At 38.8% G+C, this 18096-nt stretch overlaps 1 protein-coding gene across 5 annotated transcripts; it reads right to left on the minus strand.

The window, feature by feature from the left end:
- Positions 1–478: 478 nt before the first annotated feature.
- Positions 479–15586, minus strand: LOC128028716 (E3 ubiquitin-protein ligase rififylin). 5 transcript variants are annotated; one of them, XM_052616036.1, is made up of 8 exons: positions 15325–15586; positions 14761–14830; positions 11507–11695; positions 6469–6843; positions 5411–5476; positions 4663–4873; positions 4479–4502; positions 479–3377 (listed from the first exon to the last, which is right to left on the minus strand). In XM_052616036.1, the coding sequence occupies exons 3-8, from the start codon at positions 11681–11683 to the stop codon at positions 3196–3198; spliced, it is 1035 nt and encodes a 344-aa protein (XP_052471996.1). In that variant the 5' UTR covers positions 11684–11695; positions 14761–14830; positions 15325–15586; the 3' UTR covers positions 479–3195. The 5 variants fall into 5 exon arrangements, with proteins under 5 accessions (XP_052471996.1, XP_052471994.1, XP_052471995.1 ...); XM_052616034.1 differs by having other exon boundaries at positions 11507–11692; positions 15325–15585; XM_052616035.1 differs by lacking the exon at positions 14761–14830 and having other exon boundaries at positions 15325–15585.
- Positions 15587–18096: the final 2510 nt, after the last annotated feature.

Below are 18096 nucleotides of genomic sequence, written 5' to 3' on the forward strand. Positions count from 1 at the left end.
CCTTGATGTTCAGAAGATCTCTTTCATTCAGAATCGGACTTCTGCTTTATATTAATAAATAGTTAGGATTAAAATAAAACAAAAACAATGTTAGGATCGGATCTAAGCAGTTAAAATGTCTTCAGATTATTTAATAGATTTAACTTGAATGCAATAATTTTGCAATAATAAAACTTTTCTAACGGAATAAAAATCTGTGCTTTAGACTAAAGCTAATCTAATAATTCACAATTCACTTTGTTTTTTTCTCCACACAAAATGTATTTTGTTTGAAAATGAACAAAAATGCCACATTGCTAGCAGGACTAGTGTTTCAAGGTTGAAGGGCCTGTGTCGAACAGTTTACTTGCTTTATAACGCAATAACAACACCAGTCTCGCGAGAGTCCTGTCCTCTGGAGATCTGATGTCACAGAAACACGAACGAGCCGCGGGCGCGCGCAAACCGCTTCCACAAACAAAACAACCAGACAAACATGTTGGAAATATATTTTAATACAAAAAATATATATATTTTACAACAAACAACAGCAATTCAATGGATGTAAAATATATTTTCAGTTCTAAATAAGACACTGAGGCTGGTTCAGACTGTTCCCTCTTCATCTTCACATATCAAACATTAACAGCACTGACAGCATTGATGATTCCTTGAACGACTATCAAAGCAAATCTATTTCACAGTGACACTAAATCATGTTTAAAGTCATCCAAAGTCTTTCATTTCAGCAATGTTTGTTTTTTATTAGCTCCTCTTGCTGTTGAGATTTAAATGCATTTGTTTTTTGAAGAGCCACACTTTATTTATTATTATTACTACATTCATATTACTTTTCTCTTTGGTGATGGCGATTCCTGGAAAACTCTTAAGGCAACCCCGAGGAAGAAAAAGTTGGCAAGTTGTCAAGCCTTGGAAAACGAACAAACATACATACAGTGTTGGGGAAAGTTACTTTTAAAAGTAATGCATTACGATATTGGATTACTCGCTTCAGTAACCGACTTACTGTACACACACATGATGAAATGCGATTAAATGCATGAAGGATATTTGTGTTATTAAAGATAATCATTACATGTTTTGCATGTTCTAAAATTGAATCCCACTGTTTTTATGCATTTAAAGAAATAATGAATGCTTCAGGTCAAGTGAATGCATCATGTTCTCATTCAGTCTAGATCTACAGCAGCATCGTGTTCACACAGCGCTTCTGCTCTCACTCCAGATTTACATTTACAGGAGCTGCTCATATAACTAGGATATCATCAAACAGTTGATTTATTCTCCTCTCTATTAATGTGTTGGACACAGAGCTCTGTGAACAGCCAACCTCTTTTGCAATGACCTTTTGTGTCTTGTCCTCCTTGTGCTGGTGTCAATGGTCATATTTTGGACAACTGTCAAGTCAGCAGTCTTCCCCATGATTGTGTAGCCTACAGAACTACACTGAGAGACCATTTAAAGGCTCTGCAGGTGTTTTGAGTTAATTAACTGATTAGAGTGTGACACCAGGTGTCTTCAATATTGAACCTTTTCACAATATTCAAATTTTCTGAGAACTGAATTTGGGATTTTCCTTAGTTGTCAGTTATAAACATCAAAATTAAAAGAAATAAACATCTGAAATATATCAGTCTGTTTGTAATGAATAAATATAATAAACAAGTTTCACTTTTTGAATGGAATTAACTGAAATAAATCAACTTTTTGATGATATTCTAATTATATGACCAGCACCTGTATATTTATTTAGTCATTTAGCAGACGCTTTTATGCAAAGTGACTTACAAATGAGTACCACAGAAGCAATCAAAACTAACACAAAGAGCAATGATATAGAAGTGCTATAACAAGTCTCAGTTAGCTTAACACAGTACACGTAACAAGGGCTTTTAAATAATAAATAAATAAAAAGAAAACAGAACAGAAAAAGTTTTTTTTTTTAAAGAATAGAGTTAGAATAGTGAGTGTTAAAGTTAGAGGGTCAAATAAAGATGGGTTTTTAGATCAGTTTTGAACATTTAATTTAAAAGTCTGTAAAATGACTTTGTGCTTCTTTGTGATGGCACAATCAAGAGGATTTCTCTCAACATGGCGACCGGAGAGATGCCAGGCATCCATGGGAAAACAAAGTAATTGCAGATATTTCCTTAGAAAATAAAACATAAGTAACCTGATTTTATACTGTGTGTATAAAATAAAAAAATAAAAATGATTCACCCTAATGTCATTCCAAGCCTGTATTTTTAAAAGGAGATATGAGAATGTTCAAGTTTCCCGCTTCTATAGAATTAAAGCAGATGGTGATTTAAACTACAAAGCTCCACAAAAGAACAAATAATAATGATAATTCTTATAAAAGTCCACAGGACCTGTACGCTGCTGAATCCCAAGTCTTCAGAAATCATTCCACCTCATATTTAAAATCTCATTTGCAGTCAGATATATTCATTTCCTACATGATTAGTCGCAAAACATGCCTCACATGTGTCAAGCCTCACGTACAAGGCATTTCCGTTATCAACACGTGCCTGAATGAAGTTTATGAAGTATATTCTGTGTGTGTGTGTGTTTCTTAACAGTGAGTAAATCAGGAAGCATGAGATTGGTGTGACATGAGAGTGAAATATTCCTGTGAGGTACTGATGTTAAAGACTCCTAAGAACAGCACTAGTCAATGCTGGTGAAGTTGAAACGCTTGAAGGAAGAGAGGCGCTGGTGTTTATCACCAGGCCTTTACTGGTCCAGAGAGGCGCTGGTGAAGTGAAGAAGAGGGTGGAGGTATGTTCACCTCATATCTCCTCCGCTGATGAGGCTAAAGTGCTGCTAATGCAACTCCTGCAGGAAACTGAAACACCCCCTTCACACTGCTGCTCTACTTACTTTTCACACCAAAAACAAAGGTTGGATCAAGGTTTGTCTGCATGAAAACATATTCTTGACAGTCATGACTTGGATTGGGCCTGAGATCTGGAGAGATTGATCAGGATAAGTCGGACAGGGCTGGAATGAGAAGCTTCCAGAAGGCACACTTTAAAAGTCACTTGAAGAGAATTAAACTGAAGCCAGTACAGTTATCGCTCGAGAGATCTTATTTGCTATTGTGTAAAGTGCCACAGGATAACCGTGCATGAATTAAAGGCCACCTGACGGTTTTCTACAGTATCTATTGCTCAGGGAAGGATTGTGGGATGCTCAGGATCTGAACACGTGCACTGCTCGCACCACGTACTGTCTGCAGATGGGACACTCGCTCATGCGCTTGCCGCACTTTGTGCACGTGACCATGTGACCACACTCCAGAAGAACACAGTCGATGGGCGAGTCCATACAGATCTTACACAGACTCTCGTCCACGGCCGTCCCAGCGCCAGCGTCTGCACACAACACCACACACCAATCACAGTCAGCAGCATGTTTGTCAGGACATTACAAACACAATTTATACGTTTACTTGAAAACCTCTTTAGTTTTGTTATTATGTAATTGTGATATTTTTGCGAGTGAGTTAAGTCAAAATGCCCTCTTTTCAAAAAACAAAAACAAAAAAAACCTAGTTTGGCATAGTCTTTTATTATGTCTTTAAAATAATAAAAATAATAATTCATTCAGGGTTAGGGATCGTCGTTAAAATCATGTGGCACAACCAACATGCAAAAATGCAGTGCATACAAAATAAATGACTACATTACACACACCTACACCTACACACACAGACACACACACACACAATGGGGCTGACGAATGCTTGAATCTGATTGGCTGACAAATGCTTGAATCTGATTGGCTGACGAATGCTTGAATCTGATTGACTGACGAATGCTTGACTCTGATTGGCTGACGAATGCTTGACTCTGATTGGCTGACGAATTCTTGACTCTGATTGGCTGACGAATGTTCTAAGGCGTGCGATTATTTTCAAGGAGACGCACAGCTGAAGTAGTTCCAGACAGGTCTCGACCGCATTACATTTTTACTTCGCCAAGCCTTTGAGTGCAGAAGAACCAAACACACAAATACACTGAGCAAGCTAATTAATATAATAAACAAGGTAAAAACTAATTATTTAAATTTGTCACAAAATAACAGTGTATTATTATTAAAAACTCGTACTCTCTTCCCCCAGCTCTCTCTCTCTCACACACACAACACACACACACACACTCAGGCATGCACAAACACACACGCACGCACACACACACACAAACGCACACACGCACGCACACACACACACAAACACAGGCATGCACGCACGCACACGCAGTCACACACACACACACAGAAACGTGTCATCAGCAATGCTCTGATGATTTTATCATTAAAGCTCAATAACTTCGTAGACAGTTAATGTCTGTCTACACTGGACGGGACAATGCGACCGTTGCTAATCTATTGAATTTCGTGTCAGTACGCCATGAGGCACTGAATATTAATGAAAACTATTAACTTCTCTTTGAGGTCATAAGAAAGCAACCCACCTGTGCCTTCTGTGGCGTTAGACACTGTAAAAACAAAACACAGTCCATGTTAATGTCATCAACAGTAATACTACAGCTTTCTGCTTTACTTCAGACGCTGTGGTCATGTCTGCCCAGGGCACGAACTGAACCACATCACTCCCCAAAAACATGTCAAGCCTACAGGTCACACCAGACTCTTTACCCATGTTCTGCAGCTCCTTCTGGTCGTGGTACAGACGCGTCACTCTCTCCATCAGCTCCCATTTCTCACAGCAGCCCTTATAGTCCACGAAGTTCCTGGCCAGGATCTCCTTCAGCTGCCGGACGCTCAGATCCTCGATGTCCTCCACTGATCGGAGGTCAGAGAGAGACGCCCGTCGCCCCGGAGCCAGCACTTCCTCCGAGTCTGAGGACTGACACAGAGACAGACAGCACGCAAACATCAGAGACCCATCATTATCGTCATTCTTTTCACTTTAGTGATTTAAAACAGGTTTAACCCCAACCACAGCACTCTTTCTTTTTTCTTTTTTGTAATGCGCGTCACAAGATCTGTTGCTACTTCCATTTATTGTGGCTTTCCACACTAGCACTGCTAGCTCCATCAGTGCTGAGTTGAGACTTGAGACATTCTCTCAAGATCAGACTGAAATGACCGAGGAGCGAATCGTTCATTTGAGCCACAGCTTTCAAACGAATGTCTCGTTTGCTTCAGTCTCTGAGAATGGATTAATCCAGATCTTTCTCTAGTTGACAGAATGGTTTATTGATGAACGAGTGTGAAAGAGTAGACTCGAAGCAGCGGTAATTCATCCCAGCCTGCAGCCAGGCTTCTTCCCACGCTCAGAGCAGCTAAACTGACTCATGAATCACCAAGAGGACAAATCTTTCACTGCAGATGAGAGACAGAGACTCCCAGACAGCGCAGCAGCAAGAAGAAGAGGAGGTACCTGCGACTCCTGCTCCTCCTGCAGCTCAGCGGCCGTCTCGCCTTCAGCTGTCACCTCAGCCAAGCTCTAAGGGTCAAAGGTCACAGTCAACAGTTTAACACCGCTGCGGTCTCGGTCTAACTCACTCTGTAGTGTTCTTAAGAGACAGTCTGTGTCAAAAGTGACTCGAGATGAATCATTTTAAAGCTGTGTGAACCAAACCAAGAAGAGTTAAAAGGGTTTCAAAAATAGACAAACGGTTTCCAAAAAAAATAATGTTTTCAACATTGGTAATAATAAGAAGTGTTTCTTGATCAAATCAACACATTCAGTGAAACTAATGATGCTGGAAATTCAGGAATAAATTACTACAATCCATTCACATAGAAAATGGTTATTTTAAATTGTAATAATCTCTCACAATGTTACTGCTTTTACCGGCACGATACGATACGATATCGATTCTCATTACCAGCGATACAAAGCATGGATTTAATATACTGACACCCATGCCTTTTCTTTCTGAACCGTTTATGTTAAGACACATAACCGACACATAGCGCCTAACCGACTGTGTTCACTAGGATATTCGGCAAAACGTGCGATTTTGATGTAATTTTGTCTGTATTTATTCTGTTTTTGTCTGTATTGGAAGAGAGCTCAATGTAGTATTTGCACGGTGTGGCTGTCTGTGTGCGCGCGCGCTTCAGATGTGTGCGCTAAAGACTTCACACGGTTCCTCAAACAATCCCGAGCATCTTTTATGCTCACCTTGTGCCTTCAGGCAGTCCTTATACATGAAACATGAGTTTGAGAGAGAATGCATGCGTTGGCGGTAATGCATAGACGGACATTATGTGAAAATCTGGACCGTGCCAAATAAGGTTCCTATTTACATTGCAGACATCGATATTTTACGTGTGACATCGATGCATAGTATCGTCATCTTTACACCCTTAGCTTTTACTGTATTCCTTAATCAAATAGATCAAATAAAAAACAACATTTAATTATTCCAAACTACTGACCAAGTAGTAAGTGATGTGGGACAGTTAGTCTGACACTGATCGAGTGTTTACCTGTGCATCTTCCGCTGCTCGAGTCCGAGGTCCCAGTTCTGTGGTGCTGTTGTCCGCCAGCGGGCTCACGGTTATGACGGGGGTGTCAGGGGGACCCTGTGTGCTCACTGGGGGTGGAGGAATGTGTGTGTCAGATGAAGGCGTCTGCTGGCTGAGGACCAGCTCCACCAGCTCCTCTTTCTCGCGGCACATCTGCGTGGGGATCCCGTGCAGGTGGAGGTAGTCCCTCAGATCCTTCACCTTGAGCTTCATCAGCTCGGCGCGCTCGAACAGGATCCCCCGGAAGCGCTGGCACGTGGGGCACAGCCATGGCTGGAGGTCCTGCTGCGTGGAGCAGCGGCTGCAGAAGCTTTTCTTGCAGTCCATGCACATGTGCTGCAATGAACAATGGGAGGGTGAGTTTTACAGCAGGTTAAGACTGGAGCACAATGTCTAATCCTCCGTAAGGAGTGTGTAACGCTATCAAGAACACTGCATTTTACAACGGACCAAGACAGCTGGGTCAGAAGCTACACTCATCTACATCATCCTCTGTTTACATCATTATATACGACAAACACAGAGTTGTACTGGATACTGTACCAAAGGAGTCTGGGAAGCTTCTTCAGGAAATATAAACATGTGACTCAAGTGTTCTGGAGGTCACAATGCCATTCAGTCAGAGCTGTTGCGCAATGGACTGTGCACATGTTCAGGATACGCAACAGCTGCTGGCTCAAGTCCCGATCTCACTACTATTTACTGCACCAAATCCTGAAAAACTAATGCTCCTCGAAATCATTCTCTCTCATTCAATATTTAACTTTAAAGGTGCAGAAAGTGATTTCTGAGAAACGCTGTTGATGACCAAAACAAACACACTCCTACTAAATAATAAAAACACCTCTATCTTGATAACTCCGCCCCCTCATGGACACGCCTCTTACTGGTGATTGGCTACAACTTTGTTTTGGTGCTTCCAATTTACTTTCAGCAGCTTTTCTCAGAAATCGCTTACTGTTTCAGGCCATGACTAGGGTCAGCCAACACTGGTCTTTTTGTGGTTTTTGCCACCAGTTGTTTCATGTTGGTTTGGTGCGTAACAGCCTTTACGTACTGTAGGTGAAATGTTTTCTGAGCTCTAATCCTGTGGAAGCAATCCATCATTGGAACATTCCGGCTTCATTAATAGAAAACGGTTTTAATCAGCAAATTACTGGTGAAGCACTACACCACCCACAATCCTCCTGAATGCAAAAAGAAGTAAAAATATGCCATTGATTTTCTCAACAATAGGGGAACAGATTTTTTTAATGATAACCTACAGAACACACCATTAAAGACAAACCTACTGTGAGTTCCAAGGTTGTTGATCAATTATTTTGCTGAAGCTACATTATTTCATTATTTCAGAAGCCATAAGAAAAAACTACATTACCCATGATTCCACAAAGAGATCTCCAACAATGGAGTATATCACAATAATTAAATGTCTGTGTATAATTTGGAACACATTTAAAATACATAATTAACATTTAAATCAATAGTTTTATAGTTCTCCTTTGTTTTTATTTTGTCATTTGCGATGCTTCATGGGACAGTAGTTTGTTCCCTCATTTAATCCATTAACTACAGTGCTGAACCTTCATCTTCTTGTCCACTTTTGACATACTTCTTTAAACCAAAGTTTGTAATGTTGTGATTCATGTAATGTAGTAGCTTATAATGAGTTATGGGATGAATAGCTAATTGATTTTGCCGATTTTCAAATACTTTCTTCAAATCAACTGCTGTAGTATTAGTTAATTGTGGAACTAGTTGATTTTGTTTAAGGCTTGGAAACTTTGTGAAATACGTATTGACGCAAGAATAAGCTTCTGCTGAAAAGCCGTGTGGTCACTACTGAGCTCTATTCAGATAACAATACTGGATGTGCTTTGTAGATGTCCTACCCACTAGTGTGCATTCAGACATCAAAAACTTCCAACCTGATAACGTCAAAAAACACCTGCTTGGGAAACCAGATCCCAATGTGACTCTACTCTTGCGTCAGGAGTGTGTGCAGGAATGGCATGAACGTGACCGCAGCACTACAGTAAGGAAGCGGTTCAATGGCTGTGGCATCAACATGCAGCGTCATGCTGCCATTCGAGCCACAGTTTACAAAGAGCATTCTGGGTACTTCTCCTCGCGAGGCAGACAGGTATCACGCTGGATGTGAACGCTCACACAATGCATCATGGGTGTATGGCAGCTTGACAATGTTAATAATGGTTTCTCAGCGACGTGAGGATAATGCATCAAGATGGCTCCATTTGTTCCCATATTTGACAGCACTGTCTAGAATTTAAAGCGCAGCATTATTTTACATTTAGCAGATGCTTTGCTCCCAAATATCAAAAACATACTGGACTTTTAGAGTTTCTCTCTGGCCGTCTTCTGTTGTACAGTGTATTCAGGACAGAAAGGCCCTACAGTGCTTTAAGATGCTGCCTTAGTAAGCCGCTCACAAGGTGTAGGAGATGTGTGTCTAGCAAATTCTCAGTAGGTTAAGACAGTTGTGGTTTTTAATAACACTGAACACAGGGGAATCTACAGTGAGCACAGCCTTATGATCTCCAGCAACACGGCCAGTTAGAACGGGAATAAACTCGACCTGAATAACTGAACCTTCACATGTGAACATCTAGACCTGTTGTGTGTTGCAACTGGATTCAACTTCAAATTTGATTACTAATAGATGTTCATTCAGTATGTTATCAGTGTGATTTATGTGTGCTAACAGGATAGAAGATAATCTGAAAATGAACATTATGTCATCGTTTACCTTGTTCTACACCTGTATGACTTCATTTCTTCTGAGTAACCTAAAATAAGACACTAAAAAATGGTTTAAATCTTTTCGGACAAATACAATTCTACACACAGTGTAAATATCTTCTTTAATGCTGGACAGAAAAGTGTAAAGGATGTGGTAAAAGATTAGTACACAGTTTTTCACAGGGCTTTTCTGCCTGGCAAAGCTTCAAGGTTTCAGATTCAGTGATGCAGTAATACTGAAGTAATGAGTCCACAGAGTATTCCTATCACTCTGTGGACACTTTACTTGTTTTTCTGTGTTTGACCTGTGCTGCAGTGTGGAATTAAACCACAACACGGTATTCTCTTTCTCCATCTCTGTCACCGATGGGAGTTTTGGTTCCTGGCCATTGTCGCTTTTGGCTTGCTTAGTTGGGGACCCTTCATTTCTGGGAACATTGTTGACTCGACTGTACAGACATTATAGAAAGATAACTGAACTGAGCTGGACGATGACGTCACTGGTTTAACAATGAACTGACTTCAGCTGATAAACGGACTGTTTTCTATTGTCCTCACTCGTTTTTCCTGTTTGACACTCAAGCTGCTTTGACACAATCTGTATCGTATAAAGCACTATATAAATAAAGATGTGTGTATGACTAATATCACCGGCGTTTAAACTGACATTTTGTAACCGACTAAAAAGTAAGAAACCTTCAAAAGACATTGAGTGTATGTGGTCCATTTGAAATACTTAATCAAATAGTCAGCGTGCTTCAGAAAGACAATCCTTTTTTTTTGTAATAAAGTAAGAATAGATAAATGACAATCAACATCACAAACAAATACAATAACAAGACAACTAAAATGAACGGTTAATTACTTTTTTTCAGGGAGGTAAACACTATACACAATCTATTAAAATAACTGTTTAGGTTGCTGTTTCTAAGACCTCATGCACGGATCTAACTGTTACACTTAAGTTTTGTTTCTCAACTGCTTACGTGAATACTCATCAAGACGGGTATTTTGACATCTGTTTGAATGTATATGGCAAACGCAACACAACATCTTTCTGTAGTGGTGCACTCGCTCTGTGTAGGTGCTTTGGGTGTGAACTCACAGAGAGTGCACATGAACTGAATTGAGCACCTGTGCAAATGATACATTTCGTCACTTTGCTGTGCGTGTGGTTATGAAAACGTAATCTTTGCGTGTGTTTTTAAGCACTGCAGTTTATAACAACTGATTTCAGGCCGTTGAAACACAACCAACAGAGCTATATGCGCACACTGTCTCTGTCTCTGTGTGAGAGGAGTAATCATCTGCTAACAGGGTTTGTGTAGCCACTTTATTGGCTTTGAACGAGTGCATAAACACTTACATGCGTCCAAATGCAAGAATCCTCATAAACACATTCATTTAGGTCTTAAGGCAATGTAAACGGTTGCGAGAGAAAGCACATCTGTAACAGTATATTGGATCCGGACTTAGATTCGGTCTTAAAGAGGAAGCTGTCCAATATACGTCTTGTCTGACATTCATGAAAATCTCTCACTGCTCTTGACTAAATCACTTTTGTAACTAGAACAAGAAAAAAAAATAATAATAATGCTAATGATCATATGTATATACTGTGTGTGTGTGTGTGTGTGTGTGTGTGTGTGTGTATATATATATATATATATATATATATAGATTAATTATTATTATTTTGTGTTCCTGTGGCTCAGTGGTAGAGCATTGCTTCATCAGCGCAAAAGGTTGTGGGGTCGATTCCCAGGGAACACGTTAGGTAAAAGATGTTAGCATGAATGCATCAAATCACTTTGGATAAAAGCGTCTGCTAAATGCATACATTTATTTTAAATTTAATTATAATTTATTTTCTTGTATTAGTTTGATATTGACATTGGTGACAAGACTTATGAAACTTCCAGGGTATTAAATCTTAATTTAAAAAAACTTTAAATAACTATATCAAGATATATATCGTTATCGAGATATAAGATTTTGGTCATATCGCCCACTCCTAGTCACCGCTGTAAACAAAGCAGCGCTGCGATTATAAACACTAATGTGCACTGTTCGGCATCTGAAAGCAGTCACCTGTCAGTACTCTGTATACCGGTACTAAAGTATCAATTTAACTACTGATGTACTACTGAAGTACCAGTACTTTTGACATCACTACTCCAAACATTCACAAGCTCTTGCTATAACAAGGTTACACTAACGTTAGTATAGAAGTGATTACCTTCCTGGCTATGCTGTCGAAGCGGCCTCCACAAGCCTTGCAGGTGTGTTCTGGAGCGGTGGGAGATGGGTAACTGCTGAAGCCCGAGTTGGTGAAGGCCTGGTGACGTGTGCTGCTCCTGCTGTGGTCCACGGTGGGGTCATCCAGACAGAGCCAGCCGCAGCAGCTGGCCCACATGCTCCACTCCTACTGCCAGAGATACAGAAACAGATCAGGTCTTCAAACACGATCAATCGTACAAGACCGCTCTGCTCTAATCAATACCCCTGGAGGTGAAAAAGTTGTTCCAGCGTGAGTCAGGATGGCCAGTAAGCTCTCAGCTGGAGAAGTAGCACTTCCATCATTTATTTAAAGGCTGTGTGCCGTCTAAACACAGGAGCTGTGCAATACTCCAACTAGGATGACACTGTATCATTCTGTCTCTCTCTCTCTCACACACACACACACACACACACACACACAAACACACACACACACACAGGCTGATCCAGTAGCTCTACCATGGTTACACCTCTCACGGTCGGGCAGTGTTTGGGTGAGCTGATAAGATGAATGAATCAGTCAGGATGATAAACCATCAGACGTCCAAATACTACCATCATAGACTTATTACTCCAGCAAGGGATGCTGGTACAAAACAGGCTTGACTAAAACACACATGCAAAAATAGCACTGAAATTAAAAACCTGTACGATTAGCATTCACACGGTACAATAAAGTTACTGTCCACATTAAAGCAGCCTCTTAGATTTGTAGTCTTAATGTGCATGGTTTGTCTTTCTAAAGTTTCATTAATCTTGCTCGACCTCAGAAAAGCATCAGATGGAAGTCTCTAGACATTGCATTCGAGTGTCTCGAGTCACAAAGGTCACGTTCTACCAAACTGTGCCAAGTGAAAGAGCACAAAACAAATGTGACTACAATACGCCGACACTGGTGTTATTATTTTTAGAGTGCACATTAGCTTTCTTTTCCGTCAACTGGTTAAAAAAACTGGTTGTGGTGTTACGCAATTCTCTATTTCTGTCGAGAAGAAAGAAAGGAAGTCAAACAGTACTTGCATGATTTCAAACAGTCATTCTTGATTTCTGCATTATTATTATTATTAATATTAATATATATAGCACACGTTTCAAAGATGTAATATTTCATTCTAAACATTTGCTTGCACCTACATTTTCATCTGGACTAAAAAATGCCAGTCCAGAAAATATGGTATCTAGATATGAGTTACTATTCTTAATTATTTGCAGTAACAGTTGTTTTATCTTACATTTTTATTGTGTTTTGTCTAATCGTACTTAAATGTTCGTGCTTCCTTTAGTTATTTGGAAAAGAAAGTTATTATTACGCTTGTTTTAAGAGGACAGGACGCCACTCTTTTCAACCCGTTTTTGTAATGCAGTTCATTACCACGATAACACAGTATACACACTTCAGCAATACTGTCTCAAAACAACATCAAGAGTTGAGACCTTCAGTTTCATTCATTTGCAACCTAAATCTAATCATCCTCAGTGCTGACGGCAAACACTAGAGTGAAAGTGCTGGAGCAGACTGGTGTCTGATGAAAAGAAAAGAGTTTGATTGTGTTTTCATGATCAGTCATGGCCTACGGTCAGTCATGGATGATCAAACGGTCATCAAAAATACAAGATATGAGAAATCAAGAATTTAATGAACATGCATATATTTATCAGAATGTGCCTCACTAATATAAAATTCATTTTTGGTTGAGTAATGACTAATAAAATGGCATTTGATTTCGAAATAAAATTGACAGAACTCTGACTACGCTTCGAAAGCAACAGCACAAAGTTGGTTGTGATTACCGGATGACAGATGCGCAACAAATGACGTTTAGTGAATAAACAGAATGGACTAAAAGAGCGATAATTGATGTCATCCCTGCTCTAATATACAACATATTCTAGATTTTAAAAGTCTGTCATTGACTCTATATCTACAAAATCTTCCATTTTTAGAAAAGAAACCCAAACTAGCATTTACATTGAAAAAGAAAACCCCATCCAGTTCAGATTACTCTGCGTCAGCAAACATGGCAGCACGTGCAGAACGCTCTCACTGACCAGCGGACTGGACACATTAAACACCCAAACCCTTCACCAAGAGCTGCACGGAGACCAGACAACACACACACACACACACACACACACACACACGAGACCGTTGGAGGACGCTCCAGAAGAGGCCGGAGGGAGATGGTAATGAGCCATTAGCTCTGATGAAGGATATGAATAATCTGCACAGCTTTAAAGGTGTACGTTACACACATTCACTGTGATGAGCCCGTAACAATCTTCTGCATTTAAACAGGATGTTTAATATAGTTTACTAGATTGTTGAATCTGGGTTTAGATTTTTATATGCACTAGAGTTTAAGTTCAGCATCTGACAGAGAAACCAACCTGCAAATAAATAACACTGTAACAGACCAGACTGACCTTCTCTGAGGGAAATGCCAACGTTTGTAAAGCAGCAAAAGCATATGAATTAAAAACACCTTGAGAAATATTGGTCACGGGGAAAGAGTTCTAGCTGACATCAGCAGCAAGACATAATGACATCATCATCATGACTTAACATTTTAAAACTTTAAAAAAAGTTAAAATTCTAAATGTTTAAAGTTTGAAATTCTAGTTTAGAACACACGTGCCTTCATGTTGGTTTTGAAAAACTCTGAGGAAAGTTTTAGTTTTATGACTCTACAAATGCAATGTGGTGTTTCTATCAAGTGAAAAGATGTAGCTAATACATATTTTTTATTTTACAGCTTAAATACATGTAAGTGAACATATCTCATCATTATCACTTAAGCAACATATTTACAAATATCATGAATTATTAATTCATTAATATCCTTTTTTTTAAGGAGCCAAACTATTTAATGTCATTTTATAACTTGAACTAAGCTTGCCGTGTCATAAAAGGTTCAAATTATCTGATAATTTAAAGTTTGAGTTCCCATGACATAATTTCAGTTTTATGCTGTTGTTTTTGTTGTTTCAGTTGCACCACATGATTTGACAGGCAGACAAAAAGCTGTTTGCTCATTTTCTCTCTCTCTATCTCTGAATAATATCTAAATGGACTTTAATTCAGCAAATAAAACATGTCCATCTTAATCATATTTAAATGAATAGCTGTCAGTATATTATTGCATGTATGAAATAGCATTTCAATTCTAGATTTAGGATAAAATAGTGTGAGATCAGTTTAATTGGTGTCCTCACCTTGAAAATGAGTCAATGACTTGTGACGTGTGAGGATCAGAGACAGATAGAAAACTCAAGACATTGACATCTATAAAGAGAAACCAAATCAAGTAACATGTCTGAGTAACATTTACTGCGCTTGGAGTAAAACACACTAAGAAGCAAAGCAGTGTGCTGCTGATCACATCTTCCTCATACAATGACTCTTCTAAAGCTTCCTCTTTAAAACAAGAAAACTCTTGTTGACCAAAACATCGTGTAGAAGAAAGGCAAAACGAGCACGCGCATATAAACGCGTCACACTTAATACAGAACTGAAATTATTCAGTATATACGAGCATCATTTCAGGATTATTATATACAGCTGAGATGACTTGTATAGACATTTAAAGTTTAGGAGCATATTACAGAGTATTAGTGCAGTCACACAGAGCTGAACGAGTTCAAGGCGAAAAGTAGTGACGAAGATAACATTAAAGCGTTAAAAACTCTGGAGAGATATATTAATGTGAGTGAGAGTTAAATAAAGTGCGCTTAATTTCTACTCCGTTTATTCATTTTACAGGACGTCATTAAACTCACCTCAACTGAAACGACGTGAAGCGCCCGCAAACCGCAGAAACGGTCAAAACTGTGAACGGATCAATAATCCTCCCGAGGAGTTACAGAAACCAGGAAGAGACTTGAGAAACAAAGCACCCGCTCTTAATTTAATGGCTGAACTTGGTCGAGTTTACACAGGTTTGATGTTCTGGATTAACTTCAGCAGAGAAGCTCCGGTTTGCAAGGTAAGTCGTCAGTAGGAGCGCGCGCACGTCGACTAGTTCAAAACACGAGAACGCGCACGTTGACGCATTCAGTTCTGAACCACTAGCCATTGAATACAAATCAAATTAGTATTATTATATGGTTGTCTTTATGAATTTTCTTTGTTAAAATAAGTTGTGTATATAATATATATATATAGCCTTAGCAACTTACCAGGCTTAAATGCATTAATATTTGATACATAATAAAAATATAACAAACAATCAGTTTTATTTTCTCTTTATTATCTTCTGTGCATGTGTGTGTGTGCAAATAACAACTTGTAACTATAAAAGTTAATATATATTAACATAGGCAACTTCCTGTGACCTGAGAAAGTGAATTTAAATCATATAATTTTAAGGCAGAAGGCAGCGCCCTCTGCTGAAATAAAACATAATGTTCAAGGGACTGTGCATGAACTGTGTGAAAACCCCAAGACAGCATGTTAAATCCACTGTGGAGAACCTACCTTGTTTTCTGTTCCCTTTGCTTGAGTGATAGATGATCTTTTATCAGTCCCTTCGGTTCATAATCATAGTAGAGCTTAGTGTGTAAAGAAGTGAACACTCGTTCCCTCATTCACTTCAAACTAAAGGAGACTCACTGAAGTCCCTACAGATTTAAATCATTTTCATTCTTTCACACCACAATTTAAAACTTAGAATTAACAATAAAGCAAGCATTGAATTGTTTTTTTGTTTTTGTTTTTCATCAAAGCATTAGTGTGATCCAGATATATTGACCACAGTCATGTTGCTCAGGGGTCAAAGTTGATCAGTTATGGTGCATTACGTTCACCGTGAAAAGAAAAACATATGCAACGGTGGATCTTGCAAAACCTTTACAGGTCATATTTCCCCACCAAACCTAATGGTTGAAAAATGTGCTGGGCACAACTCAATTTGCATTGAGACATTATTTTCATAAACTCAAAACACTCCAATATTACTATTAATGTGAGAAAATGTTTTTTATTTTCAAAATTAAAAGCCTCATTAATTCAAATGTAAATATTTACAAATTCAGGGATATACAGGTGCTGGTCATTTAATTAGAATATCATCAAAAAGTTCATTTCACCAATTCCATTAAAAAAGTGAAACTTGTTTATTATATTTATTCATTACACACAGACTGATATATTTTAAATGTTTCTTTTAATTTTGATGTTTATAACTGATAACTAAGGAAAATCTGAATTCAGTATCTCAGAAAATTAGACTATTGTGAAAAGGTTGAATATTGAAGACACCTGGTGCCACACTCTAATCAGTTAATTAACTCAAAACACCTGCAGAGCCTTTAAATGGTCTCTCAGTCTAGTTCTGTAGACTACACAATCATGGGGAAGACTGCTGAGTTGACAGTTGTCCAAAAGACGACCATTGACACCTTGCACAAGGAGGACAAGACACAAAAGGTCATTGCAAAAGAGGCTGGCTGTTCACAGAGCTCTGTGTCCAAGCACATTAATAGAGAGGAGAAGGGAAAGAAAAGATGTGGTAGAAAAAAAAAAACATTGTGTAAAAGCAATAGGGATAACCGCACCCTAGAGAGGATTGTGAAACAAAGCCCATTCAAAAATGTGGGGGAGATTCACAAAGAGTGGACTGCAGCTGGAGTCAGTGCTTCAAGAACCACTACACACAGACGTATGAAAGACATGGGTTCCAGCTGTCGGATTCTTAATTGGCCACCAAACCCGCCTGTCCTCAGGGGCGGAGTGGCAATCGGGATGATCGGGACTTTTCCCACAGACTGATCGACTCCATGCCACACCACATTACTGCAGTAATTCAGGCAAAAGGAGCCCCAACTAAGTATTGAGTGCTGTACATGCTCATGCTTTTCATTTGGCCAAGATTTCTAAAAATCCTTTCTTTGTATTGGTCTTAAGTTATATTCTAATTTTCTGAGATACTGAATTTGGGATTTTCCTTATTTGTCAGTTATAATCATCAAAATTAAAAGAAATCAAAATATAACTATATCAGTCTGTGTGTAATGAATGGATATAATATACAAGTTTCACTTTTTGAATGGAATTGGTGAAATAAATCAACTTTTTGATGATATTCTAATTATATGACCAGCACCTGTGTGTATATAAATAGATAGATAGGTGTAAAAATGTATTAGATTTTTCTCACACAACAGTACTAGACCTTAGTCAGGGTAGACAGCATATTGAGTTTTTACAAACAAGGCTCTGAGGAACAGACTTACAGTCTGAGATCACCTCGTTTTCCAAACACAACTTCCAGAGTTCTGAGGAGTTTTTGTCTACTGAAAGGTTTTTTTTAGAGGCATGTTTTGTCAGTTAAACTATTACGGTGTGATCATTAAATGCGGTCTTATTTTAATTCCTGCTAAAGTAAATACGGCACTGCTGTCACTGAGGTCTGTATGAGCCCATGTCCTTATCGAAAAATGTACAGTGCAATAAATAACACTACGATTATTTTTAGGGTGAAACATAAGTGACGCATTTAAAAATGAAAATTGTCATCATTTACTTTCTTTTGTTAAATAACCTGTAGCTGT

This window comes from Carassius gibelio, chromosome A15, assembly GCF_023724105.1.
Source record: "Carassius gibelio isolate Cgi1373 ecotype wild population from Czech Republic chromosome A15, carGib1.2-hapl.c, whole genome shotgun sequence".
Lineage (NCBI taxonomy): Eukaryota > Metazoa > Chordata > Actinopteri > Cypriniformes > Cyprinidae > Carassius > Carassius gibelio.

Bases quoted from the DNA above. Each gene is read 5' to 3' on its own strand.
- LOC128028716 (XM_052616036.1), bottom strand. From the start codon at position 11,683: ATGTGGGCCAGCTGCTGCGGCTGGCTCTGTCTGGATGACCCCACCGTG. The intron at 6,844-11,506 runs GTAATCACTTCT...TGTTCATTGCAG, and splicing joins TCGACAGCATAGCCAGGAAG to CACATGTGCATGGACTGCAA. The intron at 4,874-5,410 runs GTACCTCCTCTT...TCTCTGTGTCAG, and splicing joins AGGAGGAGCAGGAGTCGCAG to TCCTCAGACTCGGAGGAAGT.